Genomic DNA, 13,894 nt, shown 5'->3' on the forward strand with positions numbered 1-13,894 from the left:
GACCCGTTCCCTGTAGTGGGTCGGTAATGGGTTGATATTATGATGATGAAAGCCCGAAGTTTGAAAGCCCTCGGTTGTGCCTATTTAATATAGAGACCTGAGAAAATTCAGAAATGATGAACTTTTGAAATTTAGGAGATCGCACCCGGGATCTTGGTATAAGAGTTTCCCGAGAGGGGTTTACCAGCTCTACGTTAGGTGGCCCTCTTTGCTTCCGGTTCCCAAGAAAAAAAAAATAGTAGGTGAAGCCCCCTTTGCAGATGCAGGACAGTACGGAATTGAGTTTTAGCTAAATATCAAAATTAGCCTTTACCATTAAGCACGGCAGCTTATCATTCCAACTGTGAACATTTGGAGTATATCATTTGAAGCTTTTCGGACTTAGATATATTAAGTTTTACTTATAGTTACACAAAATAAACAACAAACAATAAAATACTTGCACACTGTAACTCCAGCTGATTGAGCAAGGCACAGCACAAAACTAACAAAGATTTAAGGACTCGAATTTTTAATGACGTTGTCGAGCGTTGTTTCGAACAATAATGGCGATAGTCTATGCGTTTTCTCCCGCTAGGAGCGCTGGCGGTGCCATAGTAACGCAGGAGTTCGAACACTGAACACGTGGACTTACCAGGTCATATCACCAGAGCTGGTGAGGATCTGGTTGTCATCCAGGAACCGACAGCAGGATAGATAGCCGGAATGTCCCGGCAGCTCGCGGGACACGCGCACGTTGCCTTCGCGAGTCTTCAGGCTGCAAACAAGATTTATTATTTTAGTTGCATGCTCTATTTTCAAGTGCACAGTTCTCTTTACAAAACTTCCCAACTGTATAAACTCCGATATACCACGGACGCGTACGAAGCGCTGAAATGCCCTTCCAGCTTTTATTTTTCGCATTAGGTACCTACAATATGAGTACCCGTACCGATCTGCCGAATAGGTCACGTCGTTAGACGTCACATAAGAGGTCGTAAAACGTTTTTTTTCTCTTGCATTCACCTAAGTCACTAGGCATCCGATTAAAGCGATTCCTAGGTTTAGTGTAAGCGGACATAAGATTCGTATGGCAGTAGAGAGGTAGATACCGACCACAGAAGGTTTCAGGTCTGTTGTCGTGATATTTTTGCGTAGGCAGCAATAACAGATTGTATCTGTTACATTTATCTTATAGTAGTAAAATGAAAACACCTTATTCAATACCGTAGGCAGCAATAACAGATTGTATCTGTTACATTTCTCTTATAGTAGTAAAATGAAAACACCTTATTCAATACCAGTAAATAATATATATTTTAGTTCACTTTACACACAAGCTAAATTAACATACAACTCCTTTACACCACCTCTCGGTTCAGAAGTTCCAATCAAAGTGTTTTAAAAATAAGGAAGCCGCTTCGAACATCGCGTTCTCCGCTCGGTATCTCAAATCCCCTCCCCAGCACTGACCCGAATGAATACCGAACAGACCACGACGAACGAACTCAGACGAAATCCTTTTATTTTTTAAAAGTCAATTTACAAATATTTTTAATCAGACTACTTACTTAATTATTTTAAAATAACAATAACATCTTAATAAAGTCCCAAATAAATAAAGATTACGAAAAAAAAGATTGTATCTGTTACATTTCTCTTATAGTAGGTATTATTGTAATAATTAAGTTTTTTGTCATTTACCTAGTTACTTAAGGGATGATTGTGCTGGCATATCCGTGTTGGATAAAAGACCCAAAAAAAAAAAAAAAGTACCTGTAGATGGAGCAGATGTTATCGAGCCCGCCGCAAGCGACGTACGAGCCGGAGGGTGCGTACGCGCAGGTCATCACCCACGAAGAGCGCAGCGGGATCGCGTGCACCTTGTTGGTCGTGTGGCTGTCCCACACGATCAGCTTGCCGTCCTGGCTGGCGGACACCAGGTTCCTGCGACCGAACGCAACACACCGTTTGGCACACCCGTTTATTGCAATGGCAACGCAGCTTCTAACAGCTGTATTAAATAAATATACTACGACATTACACACATCGCCATCTAGCCCCAAAGTAAGCGTAGCTTCTGTTATGGGTACTAAGATGACAGATGAATATTTTTATGAATAATATAAGATTATAGATAAATACTTAGAATATACATATAAACCCCCAGACACTGAAAAACAGCCCCGCTAACTGAACTAGGGCCTTATATAATCCATAATCAAACATACTACAATTTCAATTTCTGGTGGGAGGCTTGTTTGCCGTGGCTAGTTACGACCCTACCGACAAAGACGTGCCGCTAAGCCACTTATGGTTCCGGTGCGATGTCGCGTCGAAACCGATTAGAGATATGATTACCAAATCGCTAACAGGTTAGCCCGCTACCATCTAAGACTGCATCATCACTTCCCAGGTGAGATTGCAGTCAAGGGCTAAATTATAGTGGAATAAAAGAAAAGTCTACCAGAAATCCGTTCTCATTTTTCTATTTATGTATAGTGACTAATTATTGATACAATTCCACAGTATAAATACTGTGTATAAATACTGTGGAATTCTTTTCATTTTTGTACGTGTTTTTGATACGAACCTTGTTGCCTGAAGCAAATAAATAAATAAAATAAGTAGTGGAAGAGAGAGAAAAAACAAAGAAAGCTAGATTACCGCTTCAGCTAACCTTTATACTCCTTGTTAAACGATGAAATAAAAGAATTATAGACAACGTGAACAATCGAACACGTCATAACCAGAACATGAAGCGCAATTAAAAATGGTCGACATAATTTTCTTTTAGACGCCTAGGTACGATTCAGTTGAGTATTGATTTTCCTCGTAAAGGCTTACACCGATTGAGTCATCATATTATATTATTCATAACACGAGCCACGTTCAGGGTATTTCTGGTCTTAAGCAGTGCCTGATTAAGCATGCGCGGGGCCTGTAGCAAATTCTTTAAAAAAAGCTTTTGATCTGCTATGGGTTCTTAAGTATAGAGTGGTATTTATATAACAATGCGGCGTAGATAGTAGTTAGAAGTAAGTGTAGCTACAACAAAGTTTAAACCTATGATGGTGACATGTTTAGTGTTGAACAAACCCTTTAATTGTCCACCATGCTGGCCAAGTGCGGATTGTTAGACTTAACACGCCTTTGAGAACATTATGGAGCAAGTTCAGGCGTGGAGATATCTTCACGATGTTTTCCTTCACCGTTGAAGCAAGTGATATTTTAATTGCTTTAAACGCACATAAATAAGAAAAGTTACAGGCTCGAGCTGGGATTTGAACTCGGCCCCCGAAAGTTAAGTCAGAGTCCTACCCACTGGACTATATAACCGCATCACAGTAATTGAAGTGTATTTCAACAGTAATCTCACCTAATCTAATAAATAACACGTTTAAACTAACCTATAAATAAAATTAGCGTTCCGTTCAGATTGACCTATTTAACATACGGGTCCCGGAGATTCGTTCGAATACACTCGCAATGTTATTGTTTCCCGAAAGCATTGATTCATTTAGACGATCGACGCAATTTGAGGAAAACTACAGACATGATCGCAACGTGTCTTGGAAATACTTGCATATAAATAGATTATTTTTCAGAACTACTTACCGTTTTTTATGGTCTTGTGAAGTATTATATCGTTCTCATACCTATAAGTTATTGGTGATCTTGTATCTGTATACCAATAACGGAACTGTCCTTTTAAAAAAAACTCTACTACTATGTAATGTTTATTTAATTACTATGTAATGTTTATTTAATTTTAGCCAACGACGTGCCGCCGATTTTATTACTTTAGTTTAGGTGTAAATTGATTTTTTTCGTCACAAATAAATTTCGTACGCAAAATCAAAACAATATTTCGAATTTCGTGAGAACGGACAACGTTATATCTTATCCCACAGATTTATCAACTGTCCGAGCATTTGCACACGATTGGAAACAATATCAAAATAATATACGTGTAATAATAATCGGGGGACATCTCCTATTGCCTATTGCCGTGCGTCGGCAGGTAGACACGTTAGTATCCTGCACATATGCTAGCCGTGCTGGACGCAAGCGGCACTAAAATGTTGTATTCGGAACTCGGTGCAAAAATTCTATGTTTTTTTTTTATTCCACTACAGCTTACCCCAGTGTAAGATGGTAACGGGCTAACCTGTAAGTTAAATGCGGCGTGCACTTCATACATGCACAAAAGCGCTGCCTACCCAACATTTTCATACAACTGACAACAGAGGAGGATTTTGACATTATATGCCAATTTACTGCTTTATGCTTACCCTGGTCCAAATTCCTATACACACAACTTGTGAAATGGCACTTATATTAACCCATACTTGTAATCGGTTTCTACGCGACATTCTGTCGGTAGTGTGGTAACTAGCAAAGGCCGAAGCCACCCACCGGACCGGACCAGAGAAAATTCAGAAGTTAATTTTGTTCGCAAATACTCTGCCGGGATCGAGGATCGATACCAGGACCTCCCAATTAAAACCGTAGGGCTGCGTCGCCGCTGCGCTAGGGAGGTCGTCAAATGTCCAGCAGCGGAGTCCATTGCTCGACACGATGGTGATGCCGGGTAACTTACCTGGAGTCGCTGCCCCAGTGCATCGCGTAGATCTTGGCCAGGTGGCCGCGCAGCGTTCGGCGCGTGCGCATCTGGATGCGGCCGATGGGCTCCAGGTTGGCCGTGGCCTGCGCCAGCGACGTGTCGCACGCCGCCTTGCGCGCGTCCTGCACACAAACAGACACACGGTCAACATTGGATGGAAGCCATAGAAATATTAATAACAAGACACTAGAAATACCCTTCAACACTTCAAATTGTTTAACAAAATAACCGACTTCGACATATAATTTTTTACCAACTAAAAAGTAAGTGTATGATACAGCTTGAATATTATGTGCTGAAACTAGCTTTCAGTCGCGAAGAAATTTACAATTACTCTAACTTTTAGAAAAAGTGTGGGTGTACCCCGAGTTACTGAATACTTTTAATCCTTTCGGTTGTACAGGCGCGATTTTAAGATTTGTGACTGCGTAAGCAATGCATATTTATGTGATAATATAATTGCGGTTGATTTGCTGTAATTTTCTGAAGAGTTCCGTTGTCGGTCTCCGAAACTAGACATCGGATCTATTTCGGAATAAACACTTTTCGAACAAAAAAAGAATTTTGTAAATCCGTCTATAAAGAACCAAGTTATGCCCGAACATACAAAACGTCTGTTAAAAACTCTAATTGTCTTCAAACGATGGCTCCCACCGATACTAGCTGAGAGTCATACATTGATATTTGTCACAACAGCGTACACCAGTTGTTTTAGAGCGTAATAAGTCATGAAGTTTAAAAATTACAATAAATTCGCTACCTGTTACAAGTGTTTTGTTAAAATTCGAGTGCTCCGAATCTCGATCGAGGCGACAAGGTGACGCGTACACAACATTTCTAGTGTATTGTAATTATTTTTTAAAAATATAAGCACACGAGCTTCTATTCTATTTCTTTGCAGACCCCCATGAAATACAATGACCGGACAGGTCAATGCAATTACGTAGCAATTGCATATTGCCCACCAACCAGCATGGCGGATGCTCTAAAATTAAAAAAAAAAAAAATATTTCAAGTAGGCCGAATATAAGCACTTTTGAAACGTCAAGTCAGTCTGTTTGTAGTGACTCTACCACCGATTCGAAAGGCAGATTATATTTTCGAGAAGAAGCCGCTGTCGTGCGGGGAGAGTGCAGTTTTGGAAATCTGCGTTGTATAGAGTTTAAGAAATTGTAAACTTAGTACTAGCAAATTAGTTACAAATAGGTATATGAAAAATCAGGTTGCGATGTCGCATTTTTCTTAAACTCCATGGCGCAGTGGAGAGCGCTGTGGTCTTTTAAGTTGCACAGGGTTCGAGCCCCGTTTGGAAATTTATAATTTCTGAATTTTTTTCCAAGCTGGACTGATGGGACGCAGCCTCTAAGCTAGTTTACACCACCTAACATGTTAAACTGCATCGTTGACTTACCACCAAGCGAGAATGCAGTCGTGGCGTAAAAAATAAATAAAAAATTCGATGACAATCATTCCGGTTGGATAAATATATATTTCCCGCTGTTTTGAGCAATATGGGATAACCAAACTAATAAAAACACAAAAAAGCTCTCGCTCTAAACTCGCCAGAAATAAAAATAACGAATCTCGCAAATCCGGAGTCAAGATAAAGGCCACAAGTGGCGACTATCTTTAGCCATCGACATCAAACTAATTTATTATCATATTCTTCTAGATAAATACATATCGACGCTCGTCCGTCCGTGACCGGCGTGTACACGGGACCAGTGGCCTCATTCAATTCAACGCAAGTTAGTTCATTTATTATTTTATTTTATTTCTTTCAGAGCTCGGTATCTTTTAAATTAATAAACTGTCAAGTAACCTCGTAATTAAGGTGTTTTTGGAACCACTTAGTTCATGCCCATAAAATCCTTATTTTTAGTTTCTGGATGGAATTATGGACTCTCCGTCAATCATTCCACTTTTCTTTACCTAAATTCCCCACCCTTGGCTTCTTTTGCATTTATATTTTAATATAGGTTACTGACAAACGACAAAAGAGCAATGTTACAAGTATTACTGGCGTGGTAGGGAAGATAGTTTATATACACCAAAAATTAAAATGGATCCAAAATTTACCCTTGTGGTATATCCCAATTGTATTTAGAGATAGATTAACCTTTAGACTTTGTGTCTTTTATGCATATGTCCTATCGCTGTGAGGCAACTGAAATACATAATTGCAACGCTTTTGTTACAATAGTATTACTTAAAGTTCAAATTATAGCCGTGAGACAAGAGATGACATTATAGTAATGACTTTTAACATAGGAAAATGACGTTTGACACGACATTTAAATTGACTACAGACTGTATACTCATAACATAAAATAAATTAAAAATTTAAAGAACCCGCCTTTCAATAGTGTATATACTGTGTATGAGTGTGTTGATACCTAAAATATATAAACCGCCATTTAGTGGTGACGGCCACCTTGTAATTTAAGTTTTTCATAGTATTTTACTAGTCGTGGCCTTTCATTTGATACCCATATTGAGGGAGTTGTGCAAAAAAATCTAATCCGCAATTTTGTGACGGCGGCCATCTTTAAACTTTTTGCATCAAACATAGCTAAGAACACTCACGACTAATTAACTTGCTAAACAAAAAAAATCGGTGCATCCGTTAGGGAATTACGATGACACACCCAATAACTTATAACACCCCGTCGATTATGTGTCGGGGGAGAAAAAAAAAAAAAAAAAAAGGGTTATGTGGTACATACCCGAATGGCATTTTTGAGTGTCTCCGCCTCCTGGCGCAAGCTGTCCAACTCGTTCATGGTTCCCGCTGAGCTGAGATCCTCTCCGTGTAAACTAGTCCGCTCCGCGCGCGCCTCTTGCCAAGCACTGCGCCCCTGCTACCTGTCGCCAAAATATACCATTACATTTGACCCTTAAATAGTATGAATGAATTAAACACTTTTATTGTACACCAAAGAAAAAAAGTAGTTAAAGAGATATAAATAAATAAATATACGAGGACAATACACACATCGCCATCTAGCCCCAAAGTAAGCGTAGCTTGTGTTATGGGTACTAAGACAACTGATGAATATTTTTATGAATAACATACATAAATACTTAATATATACATATAAACACCCAGACACTGAAAAATATACATGCTCATCAAACAGACATTTTCCAGTAGTGGGAATCGAACCCACGGCCTGGGGCTCAGAAAGCAGGACCGCTGCAAACTGCGCCAATCGGCCGTCAAAATACATATCACGAGAGTACAATTTAGCAATAGCAATTAGCAGTTTATGGGTCAGAGCTCGTCCGGGGAAATAGTGCCACCATGCTTATTTCTGCCGCTAAGCAGCATTGTTGCAATGCTGTGTTCCGGTCTGAAGGGCGTGGTTGCCGGTGTCATTGCGGGCACACGAGGCCTAACACCTACGCCTCAGGTTTTTGGACACAGGGCGACATTTGCTAGTTGTGTTCCTTGCATGCCCTTTGAAATAATCCTCTGTTTCTATGGTTTTCCAATCAGGTAGGACTGCTTGATTCGTCAGTTATTATAACTACAAAAAAAATTACAAGGAAAACATCGTGTGGAAATCCGCTCGCTGGAGAGTCCTTATACTGTTCTCAAAGGCGTGTGAAGTCTACCAATTTGGCATTCCGAGAGGAGACCCGTGCGCTGTAGTGCGACGGTACTGAGTTGATGTTTATAATGATGATGGTGATGATGATGAGGAAGATGAATCTTTATATTTGGTCGTAATCACAAATAATAATAATAATATAATAATAATTTTTTAATTTATTTTTAAGCATCGTTAATAATTATAAAAAAAAAAAAAAAATGATAGAATATAATAATAATAAATATACTACGATAATACACACATCGCCATCTAGCCCCAAAGTAAGCGTAGCTTGTGTTATGGGTACTAAAATGACTGACGAATATTTTTATAAATAAATACTTATAATATAGATACATATAAACACCCAGACACTGAAAAACATTCATGCTCATCATATTATTATATTATTATTAAACAAACATTTTCCAGTTCTGGGAATGGAACCCACGGCAATGGGCCCAGAAAGCAAGGTGGCTGCAAACTGCGCCAATCGGCCGTCAAATATCGCGAACACGCAATCCCCACATAAACCGTCCCTTGTTAATTATTTGAATGCCAAATATAAAGTCCTTAATTGCGTCAAGAGTACGTCACATTAAAGAACTGCGCGAAACGGATACACGTTTTTGCTCTATTCCCCGTGTCTGCCTCTACAGATTGGCGTTGTTGGTAAAATCACGAATACGAAAATAAAGAAGGAAAATAATAACAACCAAAATAAATGAAAATATCGATCAGAAAATAACCTTGAGAAATATGCGAATATAAGAATAGCGAAAAATGTGTTTGTAGGTTTGCCCTTACTTTACTTACGTCCGTTTTCTATATTAAAAATAACTATAATATGTTTATAAGTTGCTTAGCAAAGTTGTTATTTGTTGAAAATGGTGTGGCTATATTTTGACAATAACCAACGTTGCTACGTTATAAACCTATAGATTACGGATAGATTGAATATAGAAAATGGACATTAGTTTACGTGCCAGCGTGGCATAGGTTACTTTTTACCCCGGAAAAAATCACGCTTGCTTAAATATACCTATCTGCTTTTTTCTGTAGTTGTTTTTTACGACACTGTTAGCCTGGGAGTGATCGCAATGTAGCGATAAGACCGCTAAATTGTACGTTTTGTTGCATTTGCTTTTCTGTTTCATGTACTTTTTGTGATGTATAATAAAAAGTATATTAATTTAAAGATCTAAAGCGTAATGTAATCCTACCAGACTAGACAAATCAAATCGTTATAACAATCAGAACGCTAAAGCTGGATTCAGACGCGGTCGCAGTAAATACACCATGGAATTGTGCTTCTCACTCATACATCGCTGAATTAGCAATAAGTTGGGAAAGGGTGTGAAATATCGATTAAGATGAAACCGTAGTAGGTAGTGTTGATTTGTATTATCTATGTTCGGCTCAGCCTTTTCCTACGTTGATGGAATTTCACAGAAGGATAAGATAAGGATATACAATATACATAGGATACTTATTATCCCGAATATGCATAGGAGTACAGTTTCCGGTTGATTATAAAAAGGTTAATTTTTTTTAAAAGCAAAACCGATCTTGCAAGTATTTTGCATAAATATAGTTCGCATCCTGGAGATGGGCGGTGCACAATTTTAAGCCCGGTTTAATAAACTGTTCCTAAGCGATTCTTAAAAAACCTAAACAAAGTCCTAAATTATTAACAGATTTTTTTAAGACCCCATAATTGAGATTATTGTTTAAGTGCTGGCTTCTTATCGACACTCGCTTGCCTTTTCAAACACCGACATAAAAAAAGTTGAAAAATGTTACATAAACAAAACTAACCTATCTAGGCAAATATTACACCATTACCATATATACCATCGGTAAGAATAAAAATCGGTATCGGATTGCATATCTCATTAATTATTTATTAATCAGCATTTAAAGTAAAAGAAAGTCACAAATTATTGGCGACAAACAAACTACGCACGAATAATAATAGTTACACCAACGTCACATGGTTTCCCTTGCCATACAATCGATTGCAACTTCCCATACGAGGCACAATGGGGTATTGACGCCTACCTCGGCGCCTAACTCAGTCACACTTTCAACAGGTTTTAAACCATTTTGATTTTTTTTTATTCCACTACAAGTTAGCCCGTGACTGCAATATCACCTGGTGGTAAGTGATGATGCAGTCTAAGATGTTAGCGGGCGGACATCGCCCCGGAACTAACCATGGCCAAAGCCTCCCACCAGACCAGACCAGAGAAAATTCAGATTATAAATTCCCAAATTGCTTCTGCCAGGAATCGAACCCGGCGGCTCCTACTTAAATTCACAGCGCTCACCGTTGCGCCAGGGAGGTCTTCGGAATGTGAAACATCTTTGTCCTTGGAAGTAAAACCAAACTCGTAAACCGTCACGGCAAACGGCATGACTAGCATATATTTAATTCTTTTTTGTAGTTATATTATTATTTTTTTATATGCAGAACGCTCTGCATATAATGTCAAACGTCAACCTCCACAGTAGATAGAACTTATATCTTTTTGATAAAAAAATAATAATATAACTACAAAAAAGAATTAAAAATATACAAGAGGACATGACAACCATTTTTTTTATTATCTACCCAAGACTATAACTAGGTCCTAGTGCACCTAAAAGAAAGAACCCATGGCCAGTGGCGTGCACTTCATACATGCACTAAAGCACTGCATACCCTAACATTTTTGTATAACTCATAAAGGCGAAAGATTTTTCCATTTCTGAAAAAGACTCACATATGCCAGTGGCGTGCATACGCTTTTTACCGGGGTAGGCAAGAAGCAGGAAGATGGCATAAAATTTAAAAGTCCTCCATGTATACGCTATATATTAAATTTTTTGGATAGGCAGTGCTTCTGTGCCTGTAAGAAATGCACGCCACTGATATATATGCATAATATATACACAGGTATATACATAGTCTGGTAAGAACATGTCGTGCGTGAGGCGCCTTAAAGAAATAATTATTAACGATATAGGTATTAATGTTTTGTTTGGCATTGAGATTATAACGAGTTCTCACTGTCCGGTATTTTGTTTTTTTATTCACTCGCGATTATTAAACATACCGTACATAGTGAAAAGAATACTTTATTTTACCCTACTACCGAAACAGGGTACCTACTTTATCTACCTTTATTATAACAGAAACAATTCCACGTTCTAATTTTACGACCACCCACCCGGACGCCAATCGATCGTAAAAAATATGCCAAAGCCGAAACAGGGAGTCTGTCTTGAAAATTTAAAGTTGTTTTGTCTCCACATAACGTGGGATAAAGGCAAGGAAAAAGGCAAACTATACTAACTATTACTTCTTATAAATCTGAGCAGTTGGTAATTTTGTCATAATCCGAAAGAATCGGCACCGTTACGTTGTTGAAATACCATCAACACGTACGAAGCGTTTTGCTTCTTCCTTTCTGATCCGCACCGCAAAGGCCTGGAATGCTCTGTTAAAATCTTCCGTCTTCCCCGATACTTATAATCTGGGTACCTTCAAATCAAGAGTGAATAGGCATCTTCTAGGCAAGCGCGCTTCATCAGGCTGTATCATTACTTACCATCAGGCTTGATTGCAGTCAAGCACTTGTCTATATATCTATACTTATAATAAAACTGTAACTGGAAGATTTCTGTACATTTAAAATGTTTTCCAAAAATTTGTACCGCGGGATGCTTTATAATCGATACTGAGTCCAAAACAGATTTTTATTTATCCCGATAAACAATAAGTAAACGGAGCACCAGGAAAAATTTTAAGTTTTTAAGGCTGTTTTTTAAATTATTAATCGTAACAATGGACGGACAAGATGGCCCACCTAATAGTTAATGTAAAACCATCGCCTTTGAAAACAGCAACACATCCTAAAACGTACCGCCCTGTGTCCATCAACGTACTGTGTCATTTTGCAGTAGTAGACAGCTTTTTGTGACAGAGCTCGTCCAGGGAAGTACTAGCACTATGCCTTATGCCGCTTTGTTTCAATGTCTGAAGGGCGTGGTTGCCGGTGTTTATTTGCCGGATTACAGTCGCATGAGGCTTAACACCAAAGTACGATTAAAATTGATGGGCACAGAGCGGCATGTTGCAGGACGTGCTCCTTGCATGCCCTGTGAGGTGATGCACTTAATAGGCGTCCCGGCCCATCTGCTTGGTCCACCAATTATTTATTACTTTATAAAAAAAAAAAACAACGTTTAGCTTAGGTAGGGGTAACAACTTTTTGACAACTATCATGCCTGTTGTATGCAATGCGGCTCTTGGGCCGCGCTGGCATAGAAAATGCCTATTCACTCTTGCCTTGAAAGCATTGAAGTTGCATGTATCAGGAAACACCGAAGTTACACAATGCAAGAACCGCATTAAAATAAGTCCATCCGTTTGAAAGCTTCAATGACATTAACTTTTTGATTTAGCGAATAGTGAGTGATTCATTACATGAACAAAGTGACAGTAAGTATTATCTTATATTAATGCCCTAGGTGATAACTATTGGTGATAAGTTAATGTATGCCTAGGACGAACGAGACAGTGCCCAAATAAGTACCGCCTAATCTAAAGAGATCCCTAGGCATACAATTACCTTACAGTTTACAGCAATCGATTTTAACTAGGCAACTCATATAACCTAACATGTCAATGATTGGTGTGGAAATGTGGAAAAATGTGAGTGTGGAAAAGTGGAAAACTGAAAAATATAATAAATAAATATATTACTACAATAAACACATCGCCATCTAGCCCCAAAGTAAGCGTTAGCTTGTGTTATGGGTACTAAGATGACTGATGAATATTTTTTTAATGAATAATATACATAAAGACTTTCAAGTTCATCACACAAACATTTTCCAGTCGTGGGAATCGAACCCACGGCCTTGGACTCAGAAAGCAGGATCGCTAAAAACTGCGCCAACCGGCCCAAAGTTTGTATAATCATATTTTTCATTTTTAAGATGGATTTAAGGTTATTAAAAAAACCGAACTTATATTTTTTTGTCTGCCAACGATCAGATCGCGGTGGGTAACCGCGATGCAAAAACGATGTCGTCGTTAGACATCATCTAAGAATCGCTCAAAACGTTTTTAAACTAGTCATCTTATGGAACTGCATTGTTAAACCTTTTGCGATCAGCCACGGTGATGAAGACGTAAATAACAATGACACAAAAAAAAAAGTTCAATGGAAACACAAGGAAACAATTTCCAGCATTCCGCCATACAATTACCGATGGAATTATTTATATGATGGTCGTATAAAATAATCGCCTACAGAGAAATTATAATAAGGAAGTTACGTGTAGATGACAATGATTATTAAAACTCATCTTGTATGCGTGTCGAGTTAATTATACCCAGGACTTGTTTACGTACGTCCTTTCTTCGTTCAATCATACAAGTTTTTTTTTTTAAACTTTAACTATAATAATGTAGGTATTTTTACGGCGATAAATTTGGTTCCTTATTCTAAAAAAAAAAAAACTGCGTCTCAGAATACATATAAGGTAAAGTGAGGTTTCTTTGTAGTCTATAATTATATTATAAAGAGGAAAGATTTGTTTGTTTGTTTATTTGTAATCGATAAACTCTGAAAATACTGAACCGATTTTAATAACTATTTATCTTAAATTTAGTTATATTATGAAAATTAAGCTCAATTCC

General features: G+C 38.2%; 1 protein-coding gene across 2 annotated transcripts in view; it reads right to left on the reverse strand.

Annotated features, from left to right (window-relative positions):
• LOC120634469 (guanine nucleotide-binding protein G(I)/G(S)/G(T) subunit beta-1) overlaps positions 1-13,894 on the reverse strand; it is a 37,714-nt gene that overhangs the window by 6,861 nt on the left and 16,959 nt on the right. For both annotated transcript variants that reach the window (XM_039905080.1, XM_039905081.1), the window contains exons 2-5: positions 7,333-7,471; positions 4,583-4,728; positions 1,756-1,926; positions 635-757 (exon numbers count right to left, since the gene is read on the reverse strand). In XM_039905080.1, the coding sequence (XP_039761014.1) occupies positions 635-757; positions 1,756-1,926; positions 4,583-4,728; positions 7,333-7,389 (497 nt within the window). In that variant the 5' untranslated portion in view covers positions 7,390-7,471. The remainder of the gene's footprint in view (positions 1-634; positions 758-1,755; positions 1,927-4,582; positions 4,729-7,332; positions 7,472-13,894) is intronic.

The sequence above is a fragment of the Pararge aegeria genome, chromosome 24, assembly GCF_905163445.1.
Source record: "Pararge aegeria chromosome 24, ilParAegt1.1, whole genome shotgun sequence".
Lineage (NCBI taxonomy): Eukaryota > Metazoa > Arthropoda > Insecta > Lepidoptera > Nymphalidae > Pararge > Pararge aegeria.